We start from the raw sequence: 14,626 nt of genomic DNA, 5'->3' as shown, positions 1-14,626 counted from the left end.
TTGATGGATTCAACCCCAAAGCCCAAGTGCGCATTTCAGCATATTTTTACTTATCACAAAGAGTCAAGAACATCATTTACATTTACTTATTTAGCAGATGCTTTTGTCCAAAGCGATGTACATCTCAGCAAAAGTACAATTTATGCATTACATTAAGAGAAAGAGACATAGCTGCAGACATGTGACTCAAGTAAACCTAGTTTGTTACCCACCACTTGCAGCACCGAGGTTCATCGTTCAAGCAGATGCATAAAACAGAGGACAGAGAAATCCTGATACCCTCCTACCATTTTTTTTTAAATATTAAGATACACAAGCAAGAAAATACAATGCCGGAGTAGTTATAAAAGGCTTTATCTGGTGATGCTCATGAAGTTACGGTACATGAACATTTACACCGTTCATGAGCTGGAGAGATCTTGGGCGAAATGGGTCCGGAAAAGCTGAGTTTTCAGACCCTTCTTGAATTCAGATGGAGTTTCCGCAGTTCTGAGTGAGAGGGGAAGGTCGTTTCACCACAACGGAGCCAGAACCGAGAACCTCCGTGCTTTACCCTTAGTGTGCGGGACCACCAAGCGTGCAGAAGTAGACGTAGAGACCTTTTACACTTCAGAGACTGTGTCTGTACCTCTAGATAACATTGCATATAAATGTGTGGCTCCAGTTCCCCCCATGATTGTGGGTGAGAGAGAAGAGCAGACCAGTGTGATCGAGGGTCACATGGTGTCCCTGTTGTGTGATGTCCAAGCCTACCCACCCCCTGAGATCACCTGGACCAGGGACGGGCAGACCCTGCAGTTCAGTGCTGGCATCCACGTCCTGCCAGGTAAGAGCAGGATGGGACGTGGGTGCGCCGAGGCACTAAGGAGCGCACGTACCGTGCCGTAAAACCAGAATGCGTGTTTGACCTCAAAGTCCTGTCCGCAGGGGGGCAAATGCTCCAGCTGCCCAGAGCCAGAGTGCGGGATGCAGGGCAATATGTGTGCACAGCCACCAACTCCGCCGGGCAGGACCAGAAGAGCATCGAGCTCAGCGTCTACGGTGAGGCGCAGTCTCATACCCAGCTGTCAAGGATCGCAAAGCCGTACACTTCATAAACGTGTTTCTACTACACGCGTGATTTCCTCTAAAACGATGTATGGAATTGGTCATTACACACCTATTGTGTTACATGAGAATAACTGATTCTCATTAAATAACATTTTGTGGTAAAACTGAGGGACACAAGGGCTTCGCATACTTTCAAGCACCACTTGTGAGCGAATCTCTGACAGGGATCTGTCTCTCTATTCGTCCCAAGTGCCACCTTCCCTGAAGCAACGCGCCGATTCTGAGGCTGAGGTTATGACCCCTCAGGTGGGCTCTTCCATCTCGCTGCACTGTGATGCCCAAGGGGCGCCGGAGCCCGAGGTCACGTGGTACCGCAATGGACTCCAGCTGGTCCCGGGAAACGGGGTCACCATGGAGAGCGGCCTCCTCGAGATGAAGGGAGTGCAGGTGTGTTGTCTCTTTGCATCTCTCTTACTCCCATGAGTCACGTGAAGACCTGCTGCCTTCCTCCAACATGAAACTGCAAAGAAGTTCGCGGCAGAATGACACACTGGGGGGGGGGGGGGGGGTGTCACATAACCTCCAGTTTTCATTTCCGTCCCAAAAGGGACCCTGGTGTTTGTGCTGTTTCTGGCACCTGTGAGTAGGACTTTGGAATAAATCAAGAACCTCATTATAGATTTTCATCCTGCTTAAATAAATAAAAATCATTGTAGATGCAGGTGGTCCTTGACAGGGTTCCATTTTGTCGTAAGTCACAAACCCCCCTATACTATATTATATGAAGCATAAGGAAATAAAACGAATTAATGTGAATGAGCACTACGTTGTATATTAGGGCATTAGTATATATATATTTTTTTACTGATTTCACACGTTACTCACATTTAAATAATACAACTATATAGTATTAATATAAATACAGTGCATTATTATGATTATATTGTCATGGTGCAAGGTCACCATGACAGTACAATCATAATAATGCACTGTATTTATATTAATACTATATATTGGTATTTTGTAAGAACACCTTGGTCACCTGTTGCACTAATGTTTTCGCTTTCATTTCTAAATCTTTTGTCTTTCACTTGGTAGCCATTGCAGATAAAATGTAACTTGAATGGAATCATAAATAGAAAGTTTCTGTAAGAAACAAAATGTAGACACCAACAGACGGAGAGAACAAAACAACCAGAAATATGGTGACGAGTCAATGTTATCGTACAGTAGATACAACGTCATCATTGGACACAAAAGAACTCGAAAGTACTATAGTAAAGCTGATGAGATGCCCCGTCGTGAGTTTGTATCGTCATCAGTCGCATATTTCGTAACATGAGGACGACCTGTATTGACAACCACCAAATGAAATCATCTTCCAGAAAAGAGAAACCACATCACATCATATTTACATTTATTCATTTAACTGACACTTTTCTCCAAAGCAGCTTAGAATATTAATGTACTTACAGTTATTTACCCATTTATACAGCTGGGTGGGTAATTTTACTGCGGCAATTTAAGGTAAGTGCCTTGCTAAAAGGTACTTCAGCTGGAGTTGGGATTCGAACCTGCAACCTTTGGGTCCAAAAGCGGCAACTCTAACGAACAATCAAAGCTAATATAAACAAAAGGAGCAAAGGCCACTTGTGACATAAAAACTGCAGACGTATGAAACAAAGTTCCAGTTTCACGCGGCGCCAGTGGGTGATGGTGTCTCATGTCTCCAGGTGGGGGACAGTGGCATCTATACCTGCAAGGTGTCTAACATCGCTGGCCAAGTGGACCGGAGCTTCCGTCTCACTGTCCACGGTGAGGTGTCTGCCTTCCCCTCTTTGTGTGATATTTAACCCCCCCCAGTTCGCCTGATTCCAAACTATTGGTATTTAAGGTATTGTCTTTATTGACCCCCACCTTGCCGTCCCCTTCAGTGGCCCCCGTTCTGGAGGACCCGCTCCAGGAGACCCTCGTGCACAACGTCGGCTCCCACGTGGTGCTGCCGTGTGAAGCTGCCGGAGTCCCAGCGCCCACCATCACCTGGCTGAAGGACGGAGCCCCTCTGGGTGAGGAAACGGGTCCGAGGGAGGGGAGCTCGCTGGCTTCGTGGTCCTGATCGTTGTGATTAACTAAGCAGGATGTTCTTAGTAAAATGTAGGAGTTCCACTTACCTACATCCATTAATGGTGACCGTGGCTGAGAAATTTTGGTAAATCTACTCCTGAATATGAGAACCAAAACTCCCTGGATGTGGGGATGTTATTATTTAATCCCTCATTCTTTCAATACTGAAAATACTGTATGTAATTCCGCCGACAGCCAGCAGGTGGCGCAGTGATTACAGCTGGTACCTTTGTGCCCAAAGGAGAGAGGTATGAAGCTAACCGTCTGCTGTAGTACCCTTGATCAAGGTACTTTAGGATAAGTGCTCCAGTAAAAATGACCCTGCTGTGTAAATGAGCAAAGCATTGTAAACAGCTCTGGAGAGAAGTATCAGCTAAGTGAATAAAATGTAAATATCGGTGGCAACTCACAGCATTAGGTTTGCACACGTAACAAGCTGCATACAGTGATTGATACAACAGGGTAATTTTTACTGTACCAATTCAGGGGAAGTGCCTTGATCACAGGTACTGCAGCAAGAACCCAGGGCCCTTCACTTTGCAGGGCAACACCTGTAACAGGTGTGCCACATTCCGAAGGACTCTCTCATTCTCTTCTCTTACTTAATCTCCAGAGAGTCACGCGGGGTGGAAGTGGGTGTTGCGAGGAAGGCGCCTGGAGCTCGGCCCCCTGCAGCCCTCGCACGCCGGAACGTACGCCTGCGTGGCCAAGAACCAAGAGGGAGAGACGCGCAAGGAGTACAGCCTGATGGTGCAGGGTGAGAGCAGGCCTCCGCTCCGCTGCCGCTCGCAACCTTGACGTTCCGATTTGCTGAGTAACTGCTGCGCCCACTGATCCTGCATTACAGTCTAAGATTATTAATTATCATTCTCTGCCTTCTTGTGTTACGAACAGCTGAGTGGCGAATTTTCCCCTTCATCTTTTTTGTACAATTTGTGGCGGGACAAATTCAACCTGTGTTTACGCACCAAGCCAGTAGATGGCAGTAAAACACACTCAGATGGAACAGAAGTGTAGGGCAGCCTTCATTCAACTCACTTCCACAGTGTTAACAGCTCCTGTCTGGTATTCGCGATCAGAGGCAAGATGACGACCGTTAAACACGTTTATGGGATGAATGAATCAGTCAGCGATTTGTAACTAATGTGAGGACGGGAGTATTTTTGTCAGGAATTCCCTTATGTTTGTCCAAGTCAGGGTCGCAGCAGTCTGGAGCCTATCCCAAAAGCTTCATGGTTGTCCTTCCCACACACACAGCTACAAATTACAAACAGATTTCCAGTCCTAACTGTGTCTATATCCTGAGGAGCCACTGTCCAAAGTGTCAAATTTTCACAAATGATTTGTATGTGGGTTTTTTGTGCTCCGGTCACCTTGTCGCCGGGGTGGTTATCAGGTCATTACTGGTCCTCTAAAACTCATCTTCGTGCCCGTATTCCAGTATCTCCCACCATCCAGGGTTCGGGTCGTGCTTCCGACATCAGCGCCCCCCTGGGCGAGGAGGTGTCGCTGGAGTGCCGCGCAGCTGGGACCCCCCCGCCCCAGCTCACTTGGCTGAAGGACGGAGCGGCGCTGGACGTTTCCGACACGCAACGCTTACGGTGAGGCTCCGCCGATGGACTTCGGAAGAGTCGCATCGCTGGGTGGTGTATGGGGTCACATCCCTGATGCAGCCTGCTCACGTGTTTACAGCTTGTCTCCCGATGGAAGTACTCTCACGCTGCTAGCCTTGGGACCAGCCGACTCCGGGATGTACATCTGTGTGGCGGTCAGCGCCGCCGGCCAGGAGAGCAAGGTCTACACTCTCTCGGTTCTGGGTGAGTCCAGCTTCAGAAGGTTATCAAGACTTAGAGCTCCTGTTTTTATTATTATTTTAATTGTTTATTGTCTAGGGCAGCTGGTAGCATACTGATGCTGCCACCTTTGTCTCCAAAGGTCATGCGTTTGGATCCTTCCTACTTGCTGCAGTGCCCTTGACTAATTTTCTCACTTTGAATTGCTCCAGTTAAAAAAATATAATTGTCGTGCTATTCCCCCGGCACGGTCGCGTCGGACCCAAGTGCAGGGCACGGGAAGTTTGGTCAAGGGGGGGTTCAGTAGACATAGTCAGGGAACAGGCAAAGGGTCACCGATGTACAAACAGAATCCAAAGGGGCAAATCCAAGAACCGTAATCCAAGAAACAGGCGAGTGATCAGACAAACCAGTGAGTCAGAAACGAGGAGCAGGGCGAGGATGAGGAGCGAGGAGCAAGACTAGGAGCACGAGAGATCAATAAGGCTGTACAAGGTTCCGCACTCCCTTCTTATACTTGTGTTTAATGATTCGTGGCAGGTGTTCCCTGTTGCGCCGCCGAGGGGGGCGTGACAATAATGGGGTAAATCAGTGTAAATAACTGAAAGTTCAGAGAAAGGCATTTAGCTTAAGTTTAGAGGGAAGCACCGGATTAATGAATAAATGTGTTGCTTCGCTTCCTCCCACCTGGCAGTGCCTCCATCCATACAGGGTGACGCAGATTTACCGCAGGAGGTGCAGGTGGCCGTGGGTGGCATGGTGACACTGGAGTGCCGGGCAGGGGGCAACCCTCCACCCCAGATAACCTGGCTGAAAAACGGGCACCCGCTGCTGCTCTCTCCCCGTGCCCGCCTGCTGTCCACCGACACGCTCCTCAGGTGAGTCCCCCACCTGTCCCCCCCCCCTTAAAACAGAGAACCAGCTGTCAGCCAATGGGAGGATGAGCCCTTGAGTCCCTGTGTTTGTAGGATTTCTCCGGTGCAGCTGTCCGACTCGGGGACGTACACCTGCGTGGCGCACAGCCGGGTGGGTCGGGCCGAGCTCAGCTACGACCTCCAGGTCCAAGGTATCTGCCCTGCTTCTGGGCATCGCTCTTACTTTTTCAAAAGAAAAATTCTTAGTAATATGTGAGTAGCTACCAGGTAAGTAGGGCAGCTGGTAGTGTAGTGGTTCAAGCTGCTGCCTTTGGATCCTGAAGGTCATGGCCCTGGAGGTTTGAATCCCACCTCCTTCTGTAGTACCCTCAAGCAAGCTACTTACCCTGAATTACTCCAGTAAAGCTGCTCAGCTGTACAAATGGGTTAGTACCTTAACATTCTAAGTTGATTTGGCGAAAACTGTCAGCTAGATCAATAACTATAACATAGCAGTATATTTGGAGAAAAAATATTACAAGAGTCAACAGGGGGAGAGGAGCAGAAGAAAAACAACATGAGGGTGAATAACAAACAGTACTTGGGATACTGGAGTATATTAAATGTAAGTTCTCAGATATGAAGAAAACTGTGAATGAGATTCATGAAAAGTATCTAAAAGGGGATGGGGGGAAAAAAAGACAAAAATAGATACTGACAGTTTAATATCTGAAACTCCTACAACATTAACCTTCCTACCAAATGGAAAACAAAAAAAAAGCATAATGGAACAAAGGAGAAACATGGTAGTAGTGAATAATAATAATAATAATAATAATAATAATAATAATAATAATAATAATATCAGCATCTGTTCGGCATGATGCGTTTCAGAGAAGGCATGAGTGAGCAGTACGCTCGGGGAACGCTAGCGCCCCCTACTGACAGCCCTCAGCCAGTCTTTCTTCCCATGGCAGTGCCACCTGGCGAGGTGCCTTCGGAGCCCGCGGAACAGCTCACGGTGGTCCGCGGCTCTCTGGTGACGCTGACCTGCGAGGCGCGGGGCCTCCCGCCGCCCTCGCTGTCCTGGCTGAAGGACGGACAGCCGCTGTCTCTGCACCGCAACGTGCTGCTGGACGGCCAGGAGACGCGGCTCCGCCTCACCGCCGTGGCCCCCCGAGATGCTGGTCTCTACAGCTGCGTGGCCAGCAACGCGGCCGGGAGCAGCACCAAGAACTTCAACCTCACCGTCCTGGGTGCGGCAGGGCGAGCGCGTGCATGACGTGCATCACACTTCATACGCTTTGTCCGGTTGCTTAGCAACTTTCTGAATCCTCCTTAATATTGCGCTTCCATGATCCGTACTTTTCGAGGGGGGGCACCTGTTTGTGTTTGTAAGGTATTTTGGCTCTAAGAACACCTCGGTCACCTGTTGTGTCCTTTCGTGCTCCGTGAAGATCCTCCCGAGATTTCCAGCTCAGGTTCCCCCGAGGACGTATCCGTCCCCGTGAACAGCCTCCTGGAGCTCGAGTGCACGGCCCAGGGGGTTCCCCCACCGACCCTCAGCTGGCTGAAGGATGGCCGTCCCCTGGAGGGCGCCGCCGTGCTGCAGAGAGATGGGCAGCTGCTGAGGATCAGCAAGGTGCAGGTAGGTCACTGATCGGAGCCCTCCAGGTAGTGGATGCTGTGTCCGGATACCGAGGCCGTCTAATTATGGAACAGTGTGAGCTGCCGGTGGCGCATGATTAAGCCTCCCAAGCCACAGGGGGCAGCACTGCTGCATTTTTGCCACTTGTTTCTGAGCTCAACCCCCCCCCCACAGGTGGAGGATGCTGGTCTGTACACCTGCCTGGCCAGTAGTCCTGCCGGGGAGGATGGGAAGAACCACTGGGTTAGAGTTCAGGGTAAATAAAGGCACTTTGCTGCCCAGTCACCGTCACTTTCTGCAGAGGGTGATGTGCACACACCCCACTGACCCCTCCCTCTTTCACACATAAACCCCACCTTCTCATAAACCCCTCGCATTTGTGTACTCACAGACCCATCCCCTACACGCCTCCCTCTCCCCAGTCACCTAGTGCTCCTATGTTTCATTACCCACTGGCCTCAACCCACAGTGATGTTTTCCTTCTCAGTGCCTCCTACCTTGCTTGGCACCGGGGATGTCAGGACCGTGAACGTAGCAACCAATGGTCACCTGACCCTGGAGTGCCAGTCAGACAGTGACCCTGCTCCTGACATCGAGTGGTTCAAGGATGATGTCAAACTCCAGGTAGTGACTGCGGTTCAGTGCAGCAGATCCCACTACAGCAGAAAAGTCTTATTACACATGTAACCAGACAGCCAGTGTATGACCCTGTGTGTATGTATAAACTTCCATAGTCATGTTTCTAGTGCTGATTGAAAAAACGTGGTGCTTCTCCTTTCGTTTATGAAACCTGATGTCCACTTACCGGAATATGCCTGGTTCCATCCCTCGTCCCCTCTGCGGTCATAGTTGGGTGGGCGCATCCAGAGCTTAGCAGGGGGTCAATTCCTGGAGGTCCAGGACGTGAAGCCCCAGGACAGCGGCCAGTACAGCTGTGTGGTGTCCAACATGGCAGGGAGCACCAGCTTGTCCTTCAAAGTACAGGTTCTTTGTGAGTGCACCAGTCTCTCCGTGTGTATGTGTCTGTATGTTTTCAATGGGATCTATCTATCTATCTATCTATCTGAGGATGTCTAGCAAATACATGAATTAAAAATATTTTTCTGCAGATATACCTTTTGATCAGTATGATGCTTGTAACCAGTATGTTGTAGGTTCAACTCAGAGCCCCATTGCAATACCCTTGGATGCTGTTCCAAGAATACGTGTGTGTGCTTCGCAGCTCCACCAGTGATCAGATCTGGCCTGTCGATGGTCACGGCTCATGTCGATCAAGCAGCGGTCCTGCCTTGCGAGGCTGACGGGCTTCCGGTGCCGTCGATCACGTGGAAGAAGGACGGCGGTCCTCTACCACTCGATGGGGGCAGGTAACAACGCCCCCTTGGCGGGTGTGGCTCCTCAACATATGTCAAACACGGCAGGGTCAAGAGAACGGAACTTGAGTGTCTCTTCACTGGCGTGTGTCCCAGGTTCACCGTTTCACCAGAGGGCTCGTTACGAATTGGGGCGGCACAACCTCTTGATGCCGGACGGTATTATTGCGTGGCCACTAACCTGGCCGGTTCGGACCACCATGGGATGGACCTGCGTGTATTCGGTATGTAGAAGTGCCCTGCACCCATTTCTGCGTTACAACCTTTAAATTTGTTCATTGAGCTGACACTTCTCTCCAGAGCAGCTTACAGTGTTAAGCTACTCAGAATTATTTACACATTTATGAAACTGGGTAATTTTACTGGAGTAAATTAGGGTAAGTACCTTGTTCAGGGGTACTATAGCTGGAGGTGGGATTCAAACGAGGGTCCTTTGGGTCTGAAGGCAGCAGCTCTAACCGTTACGCTACCAGCTGCAGGGTATGACACTGACATTTCATAACTTTTGTTATAAAACTTGGACTCCTTTACTATAAACATTTCCGTTATGAATTTCCAGACACAAACATTGTCGACTTTATTTATTTTTAACTGTATTTTCTTTACCAGTTTATTTAGTACAATTTCTGTTTGCTGCGGAGCAAAACTGACCTGCATTTTTGCATCCAGCCACTAGTTGGCAGTGAAGAGCACCCAAACAGAACAGCCAGGTGCAGGACCACCTTGGTTCAACTCGCTTCTATTGTTTACCAGTGTTCTCTGGTCTTCCTGGATGTTGGCATTCAATAAGCAGGGGGAGAACGTAACGTGTTTATCGGACGAACTGGTCAAAGACTGGATAGAACGGGACGTTGTGAAGATGATGTCTTTTTAATGGGATTTGAATTTAATGTCGGCTGAAGCGAATGTAATTCTTACAGACTGTTTCTGATTATACTTTTATGTTAGATTTTTACGGAATGTAACCCAGGCATAAATCAAGGTACATTTGTACTACACTTACTCATTCAGCTGACCCTTTTCTCCAAAGCGACTTACAATTATTAACACAGTTATGCAGCTGGGTAATTTTCCTGGAGCGATTTAGAATAAGTACTTTGGTCAGGGGTACTACAGCTGGGGGTGGGATTCAAACCCACATCTTTTGCTTCTGAAGGCAGCTGCTCTAAGCACTACACCACCAGCTCTCTTTGATGCCTCCCATCAATTGAGACTTAGCGGTTTAAGTGGTTTTGGATTCACAAACAAATGGAGCTGCAGACAGAATTCTGGTCCCAGCGGAGATCATAAGATGAGGAGTCGGGTTCTAATTAGAGGTTTATCTCCATAGCTTATCTGATGTCCAGTAAGCCACTACATTGTCTGTCATCTGCACCTGTTTTTGCAGTGGGCCCATCCATTGACCCTGGCCCCTTCAACGTGACCGCCACAATGGGAGCGAGGGCGGTCCTCAGCTGTGAGACTGCAGGCATTCCAACTCCCACAGTGTCCTGGAGAAGGAACGGGATCCCCCTTGACCTTTCACCTCAGTCCGAGTTCTACAGGTACCTTGTTGGCCCCCTACAGGTGCCGAATGACCGGCTGTGAACGAATGTTGAGAACCAACCACTGGCTCTTCATTTCAAGGTTGCTGTCTTCTGGGTCCCTGGTCATCACTTCCACCTCCAGTCAAGACGAAGGCTATTTTGAATGCACAGCAGCCAATGAGGTTGGAGAGGAGCGCAGGGTCATCGAGGTCATCTTGCAAGGTATTATCCTGGTATTGGGCGCTAAATGTTGTAAAAGTGAAATTTCTTCACTTTCATCGTAATATTGATGTTCTTTCTGTGTAAGCAGACTGTCCTGTGGAGATCCTATCGTTGAATAATTTGTTTTCTTTTCCATTGTGCCCTTAGTTCCTCCATCTATTGAAGATGACGTCACTTCAGTCACTGCAGTGAAGATGTCCCCTGTGGTCCTGCCCTGCCATGTGCTGGGGCATCCCGAACCCAGGATCAGTTGGACCAAGGGTGGGGCGCAGCTGAGCTCCCGGGGCGGGACCTATCGAGTCCTGCCAACAGGTAAGAAAAGTTGTCCATTAACACATTGCCCCCGACCGCATCACAATCATCAGTATAGCACCCCCTCTGGTCAGTGACAGTATTTCCCCCAAAATTGTGCGAACGAACTACGAACATAAAATCACATCAGATGAAGACCCCTCACTACCACAAATGATATTTCATACAACACCCAAGTGACACACATTCTAAAAATGTTCCATACATTAAATCTGCAGATATCGTTAACAATTCCAGAATACACAAAATAAAAATTTCAAACATATCTATGCTATCGTATCCATACCGACACACCCCTCCTAAAACAAAACAAGCGGCACCTTTAAAAACAGCTGTAAGTGATACACCTATATTCAGTTACTGACACTGCATTTTCAAAAACTCAAAAAAATCCCACATAAAATTCACTATCACATATGGACTAAAAAGTCAATCAACTCACACGCCCTACAGTGTGTGAAAATAAAACACACTGAAAAGACAATCTAAAAGACTCATCAAATAACCAAAACTCAAAAACTGAACAATACACCTTATTTTACATTAATATCAACCCATCTTACCAGATATCTAAAAACACACTCGATCGACATTCACTGTACTGCAATAAAGCTGCAGTGGGTAGAGTAGTGGGTAAAGCTACTGCCTTTGGCCTCAAAGATTGTTGGGTTGATTCCCACCTTGAGCTGTAGTATCCTGGAGCTAGATAAATTGCTCTTGTAAAGCTATCCAGCTGTATAAATGGGTAAATAATTGTAAGTAGCTTTGGGGGAAAAAAGTCACCTAAATGAATACATTTAATGTAAAAACCCTATGTAATACAGTAAAGATGAACCAAAATACGACATGGACCAGTGACTGTAATTCCTTTCGTGACACAGGAGCACTGGAGATCACAGCAGCGACACCCAGCCACACGGGCAGATACACCTGTTCTGCCCGCAACCCGGCTGGTGTGGCGCATAAACACATCACCCTCAGTGTACAAGGTGGGTGGCAACCAGCGACTGATCAACCACATGTTGACTCCTTGGATTCCGACATCTGAGGTTATGAATTTTTCCGAGGTACAGACTTTTCCACGAAATGGTTCAAAGAACTACGATGCGTTATTTATTTAGGAAAGTTTCTCTGTGTAATGGAGCAAACATCCTGTGTTTCCCCATCCTGCCTTTAGATGGCAGTAAAGTGCACCAAAACACTAAAGGCATGTGAGATCGCATCCGTTCAACTGACATCCGCAGTGTTTACAAATCATGCATACATGACTGTTGCCGATTTTAATTGTGCAAGAAGTGATGAAATATTACCCTGTGTATGAATGCAGCGATAATAAAAAAACAATGCGAAAAGATGAGAGATTTCGTACAGGTGTATCGGATGAATCCATCTAAGATTGTGACTAAATAGGAGTTTTTGAGAGCATCATATTTTTATTTTCAGTTATTTGAAATTAATTTCAATTTTAATGTAGCACAAAGTTCATCAAAAATAGGAAGAAATGTTACAAGCTATTTATTTATTTATTTATTTATTGCTATGTCCACAGTTTCAACAGAATCTTATCTGTAAGTGTTTTGATGAGTGTCTATATTGTTAAGCTTTTCCTGACGGTGACTTATGGATAGAAATGTCTTGGAAAAAACACACTATGAGCAGATTTCTAGTCCTAATATGAAAATGTATGTTCATAAAACTACACACTCACACACGCCACTTGTCCCAAGTGAACCGGAGCCTAACCCGGCAACACAGGGTGCAAGGCCAGAAGGGGGGAGGGGACACACCCTGGACAGGACTCCAGTCCATTGCAAGGCACCCGAAGCAAGATTTGAATCGCAGACCCAGCCAAACCCGCTGCACTACCGCACCCCCTCAAAAAGACTAAGATTTGTCTATTGTAGGTATTTTTTGAATATATGCAGTTGTGTGTCTGTGTGTGATTTTTTTTTTTTTTTTCCCATGCACCCTGTGTTGAATGTGTAATACTAGAGCCCCCAGAAGTGCGGCCTATGGCAGAGGAAGTGAAAGTGATGTTGCATCATGGGATTGTTCTGCCCTGTGATGTTCACGGCTTCCCCAGACCTTCCATCACATGGCAGCGGGAGGGTGTACCTCTAGTTACGGGTGAGATCGCAGTGATGATTCGACTTCCTGTCTGCCATCTGGTAGAGGACCGTCGCGGTTTTCCCTGAACAGGAAAGCTCACCTGGCGTGTGTCACCCTGCAGGTCACAGGATCGTCTCCCTGCCCAGCGGAGGGCTGCAGATCTCACGGGTCACCCTGGGTGACGCGGGCACCTACCAGTGCCTGGCACGGAACGAGGCGGGTACAGCGGTGAGGAACACCCGGCTCGTCGTACAAGGTAGCGTTAACCCTGCAGTCTCTGGAGTGAAGCAGTTGCAGGTTCAAATCCCTCTCTTCTGCTATAATACCTTTGAAAAAGGTAACTAATTGCTCCGGTTAAAATTACCCAGCTATGTCAAGGTAGAGGACAGCTGGTACCGTAGTAGTTAGAGCTGCTACCTGTGGGCCTGAAGGTCGTAGGTTTGAGTCTCGCCTCTCTCTTTAGTACCCTTGAGCAAGGTACTTTGTCTAAATTGCTCCAGTAAAGTTACCAGCTGTATAAATGATAAATAATTGTAAGTTTCTTTGGAGGAAAATATCAGCTAAATGAATAAATGTAATGTAAAAGTATTTACCCTGAACTGACACAGTAAAAATGCCCCTTCTGTATATACAGTAAGTGGGTAATTGTCAGGAGCTTAGCGCAGACCCCACATTGTATATCACTTTGAAAAATGTCATAAGTAATTAATTTGTAATATGATCTCCAGCTGCTTTTTGGGGAGGGCTGGCTTCCAAAAAAATACCTAAATTGATTCTGGCCTGTAAATGGATCAGTCTTGATGTGAAGGATAATGATCTTGCTCGTTGATTTTAAAAGAACTGTACGTACCCCTGTCCCCACCCTCATCCATGAGCAGTCCCTCCCGTGCTCACCGCGCCACATTCGGAGGTTACGGCTGTGCTCGGCCAGCCGGCCAGCCTGCGGTGCGAGGCGGATGGGCAGCCTCCGCCCGAGGTGTCATGGCAACGGGACCGGCGGCCAGTAGTGGAGGGGGATCGCCTGCGGGTTTTCGCCAACGGGACACTGCGGATCGCTGCCGCGCAGCGTGCCGACGGCGCCCTCTACACCTGCTCCGCCAGGAACGCCGCAGGCCGCACCAGCGCCGACATCCGACTGGTCGTTCACGGTGGGCGCCGCCACGATCCGAGGGATATCGCTCACCATAGTGCGATTCTGCTTCCCTGCGTCTACCCCTCCGCCACTATTTACCTTTTCACCCTTTCCATCCACGTAGTTCCTCCCATGATTCCACCGGGCCAGCCGGAGCTGTCGGTCATCCAGGGATTCCAGGCCCTGTTGCCGTGTGCGGCGCAAGGTTCGCCCGAACCCAGAGTGACCTGGGAGAAGGACGGCGTGGTGTTGGTGGACCGTCTGGGAAAATTCACCATGCTGCGCTCGGGGGAGCTGATCATCGAGAGGGCGGAGGTGAGACTACAGAACGCGGTGTTTTGCAGGGCCCTCCAAAGGAAAGACCCAAAGTGGGTCAGTCAGCTTCGGTCAACAGCTTCGACCCAGCGGAGAAAAGTGTCTGATACGCTAATGAAAATCCTCAGAGTTTTTGTTCACTTTGCTGATGTTTATTGTCATCATCTT

At 48.3% G+C, this 14,626-nt stretch overlaps 1 protein-coding gene across 1 annotated transcript in view; it reads left to right on the top strand.

Moving 5' to 3' along the window:
- Window positions 1-14,626, top strand: part of hmcn2 (hemicentin 2) — a 63,559-nt gene that overhangs the window by 33,823 nt on the left and 15,110 nt on the right. The window contains exons 38-62 of the mRNA XM_029259725.1: window positions 665-826; window positions 928-1,041; window positions 1,301-1,497; window positions 2,784-2,865; window positions 2,985-3,116; window positions 3,788-3,931; window positions 4,616-4,775; window positions 4,867-4,991; window positions 5,662-5,845; window positions 5,936-6,033; window positions 6,799-7,077; window positions 7,279-7,469; window positions 7,644-7,725; window positions 7,957-8,093; window positions 8,319-8,460; window positions 8,692-8,836; window positions 8,939-9,066; window positions 10,230-10,386; window positions 10,469-10,590; window positions 10,738-10,902; window positions 11,784-11,891; window positions 12,895-13,029; window positions 13,133-13,267; window positions 13,890-14,159; window positions 14,268-14,458. Coding sequence (XP_029115558.1) covers window positions 665-826; window positions 928-1,041; window positions 1,301-1,497; window positions 2,784-2,865; window positions 2,985-3,116; window positions 3,788-3,931; window positions 4,616-4,775; window positions 4,867-4,991; window positions 5,662-5,845; window positions 5,936-6,033; window positions 6,799-7,077; window positions 7,279-7,469; window positions 7,644-7,725; window positions 7,957-8,093; window positions 8,319-8,460; window positions 8,692-8,836; window positions 8,939-9,066; window positions 10,230-10,386; window positions 10,469-10,590; window positions 10,738-10,902; window positions 11,784-11,891; window positions 12,895-13,029; window positions 13,133-13,267; window positions 13,890-14,159; window positions 14,268-14,458 — 3,785 coding nt within the window. The remainder of the gene's footprint in view (window positions 1-664; window positions 827-927; window positions 1,042-1,300; window positions 1,498-2,783; window positions 2,866-2,984; window positions 3,117-3,787; window positions 3,932-4,615; window positions 4,776-4,866; window positions 4,992-5,661; window positions 5,846-5,935; window positions 6,034-6,798; window positions 7,078-7,278; window positions 7,470-7,643; window positions 7,726-7,956; window positions 8,094-8,318; window positions 8,461-8,691; window positions 8,837-8,938; window positions 9,067-10,229; window positions 10,387-10,468; window positions 10,591-10,737; window positions 10,903-11,783; window positions 11,892-12,894; window positions 13,030-13,132; window positions 13,268-13,889; window positions 14,160-14,267; window positions 14,459-14,626) is intronic.

The sequence above is a fragment of the Scleropages formosus genome, chromosome 17 (genome assembly GCF_900964775.1).
Source record: "Scleropages formosus chromosome 17, fSclFor1.1, whole genome shotgun sequence".
NCBI classification, from domain to species: domain Eukaryota; kingdom Metazoa; phylum Chordata; class Actinopteri; order Osteoglossiformes; family Osteoglossidae; genus Scleropages; species Scleropages formosus.
Note: the sequence above shows the minus strand (reverse complement) of the source record. Positions and strands in the feature narration are given on the sequence as shown.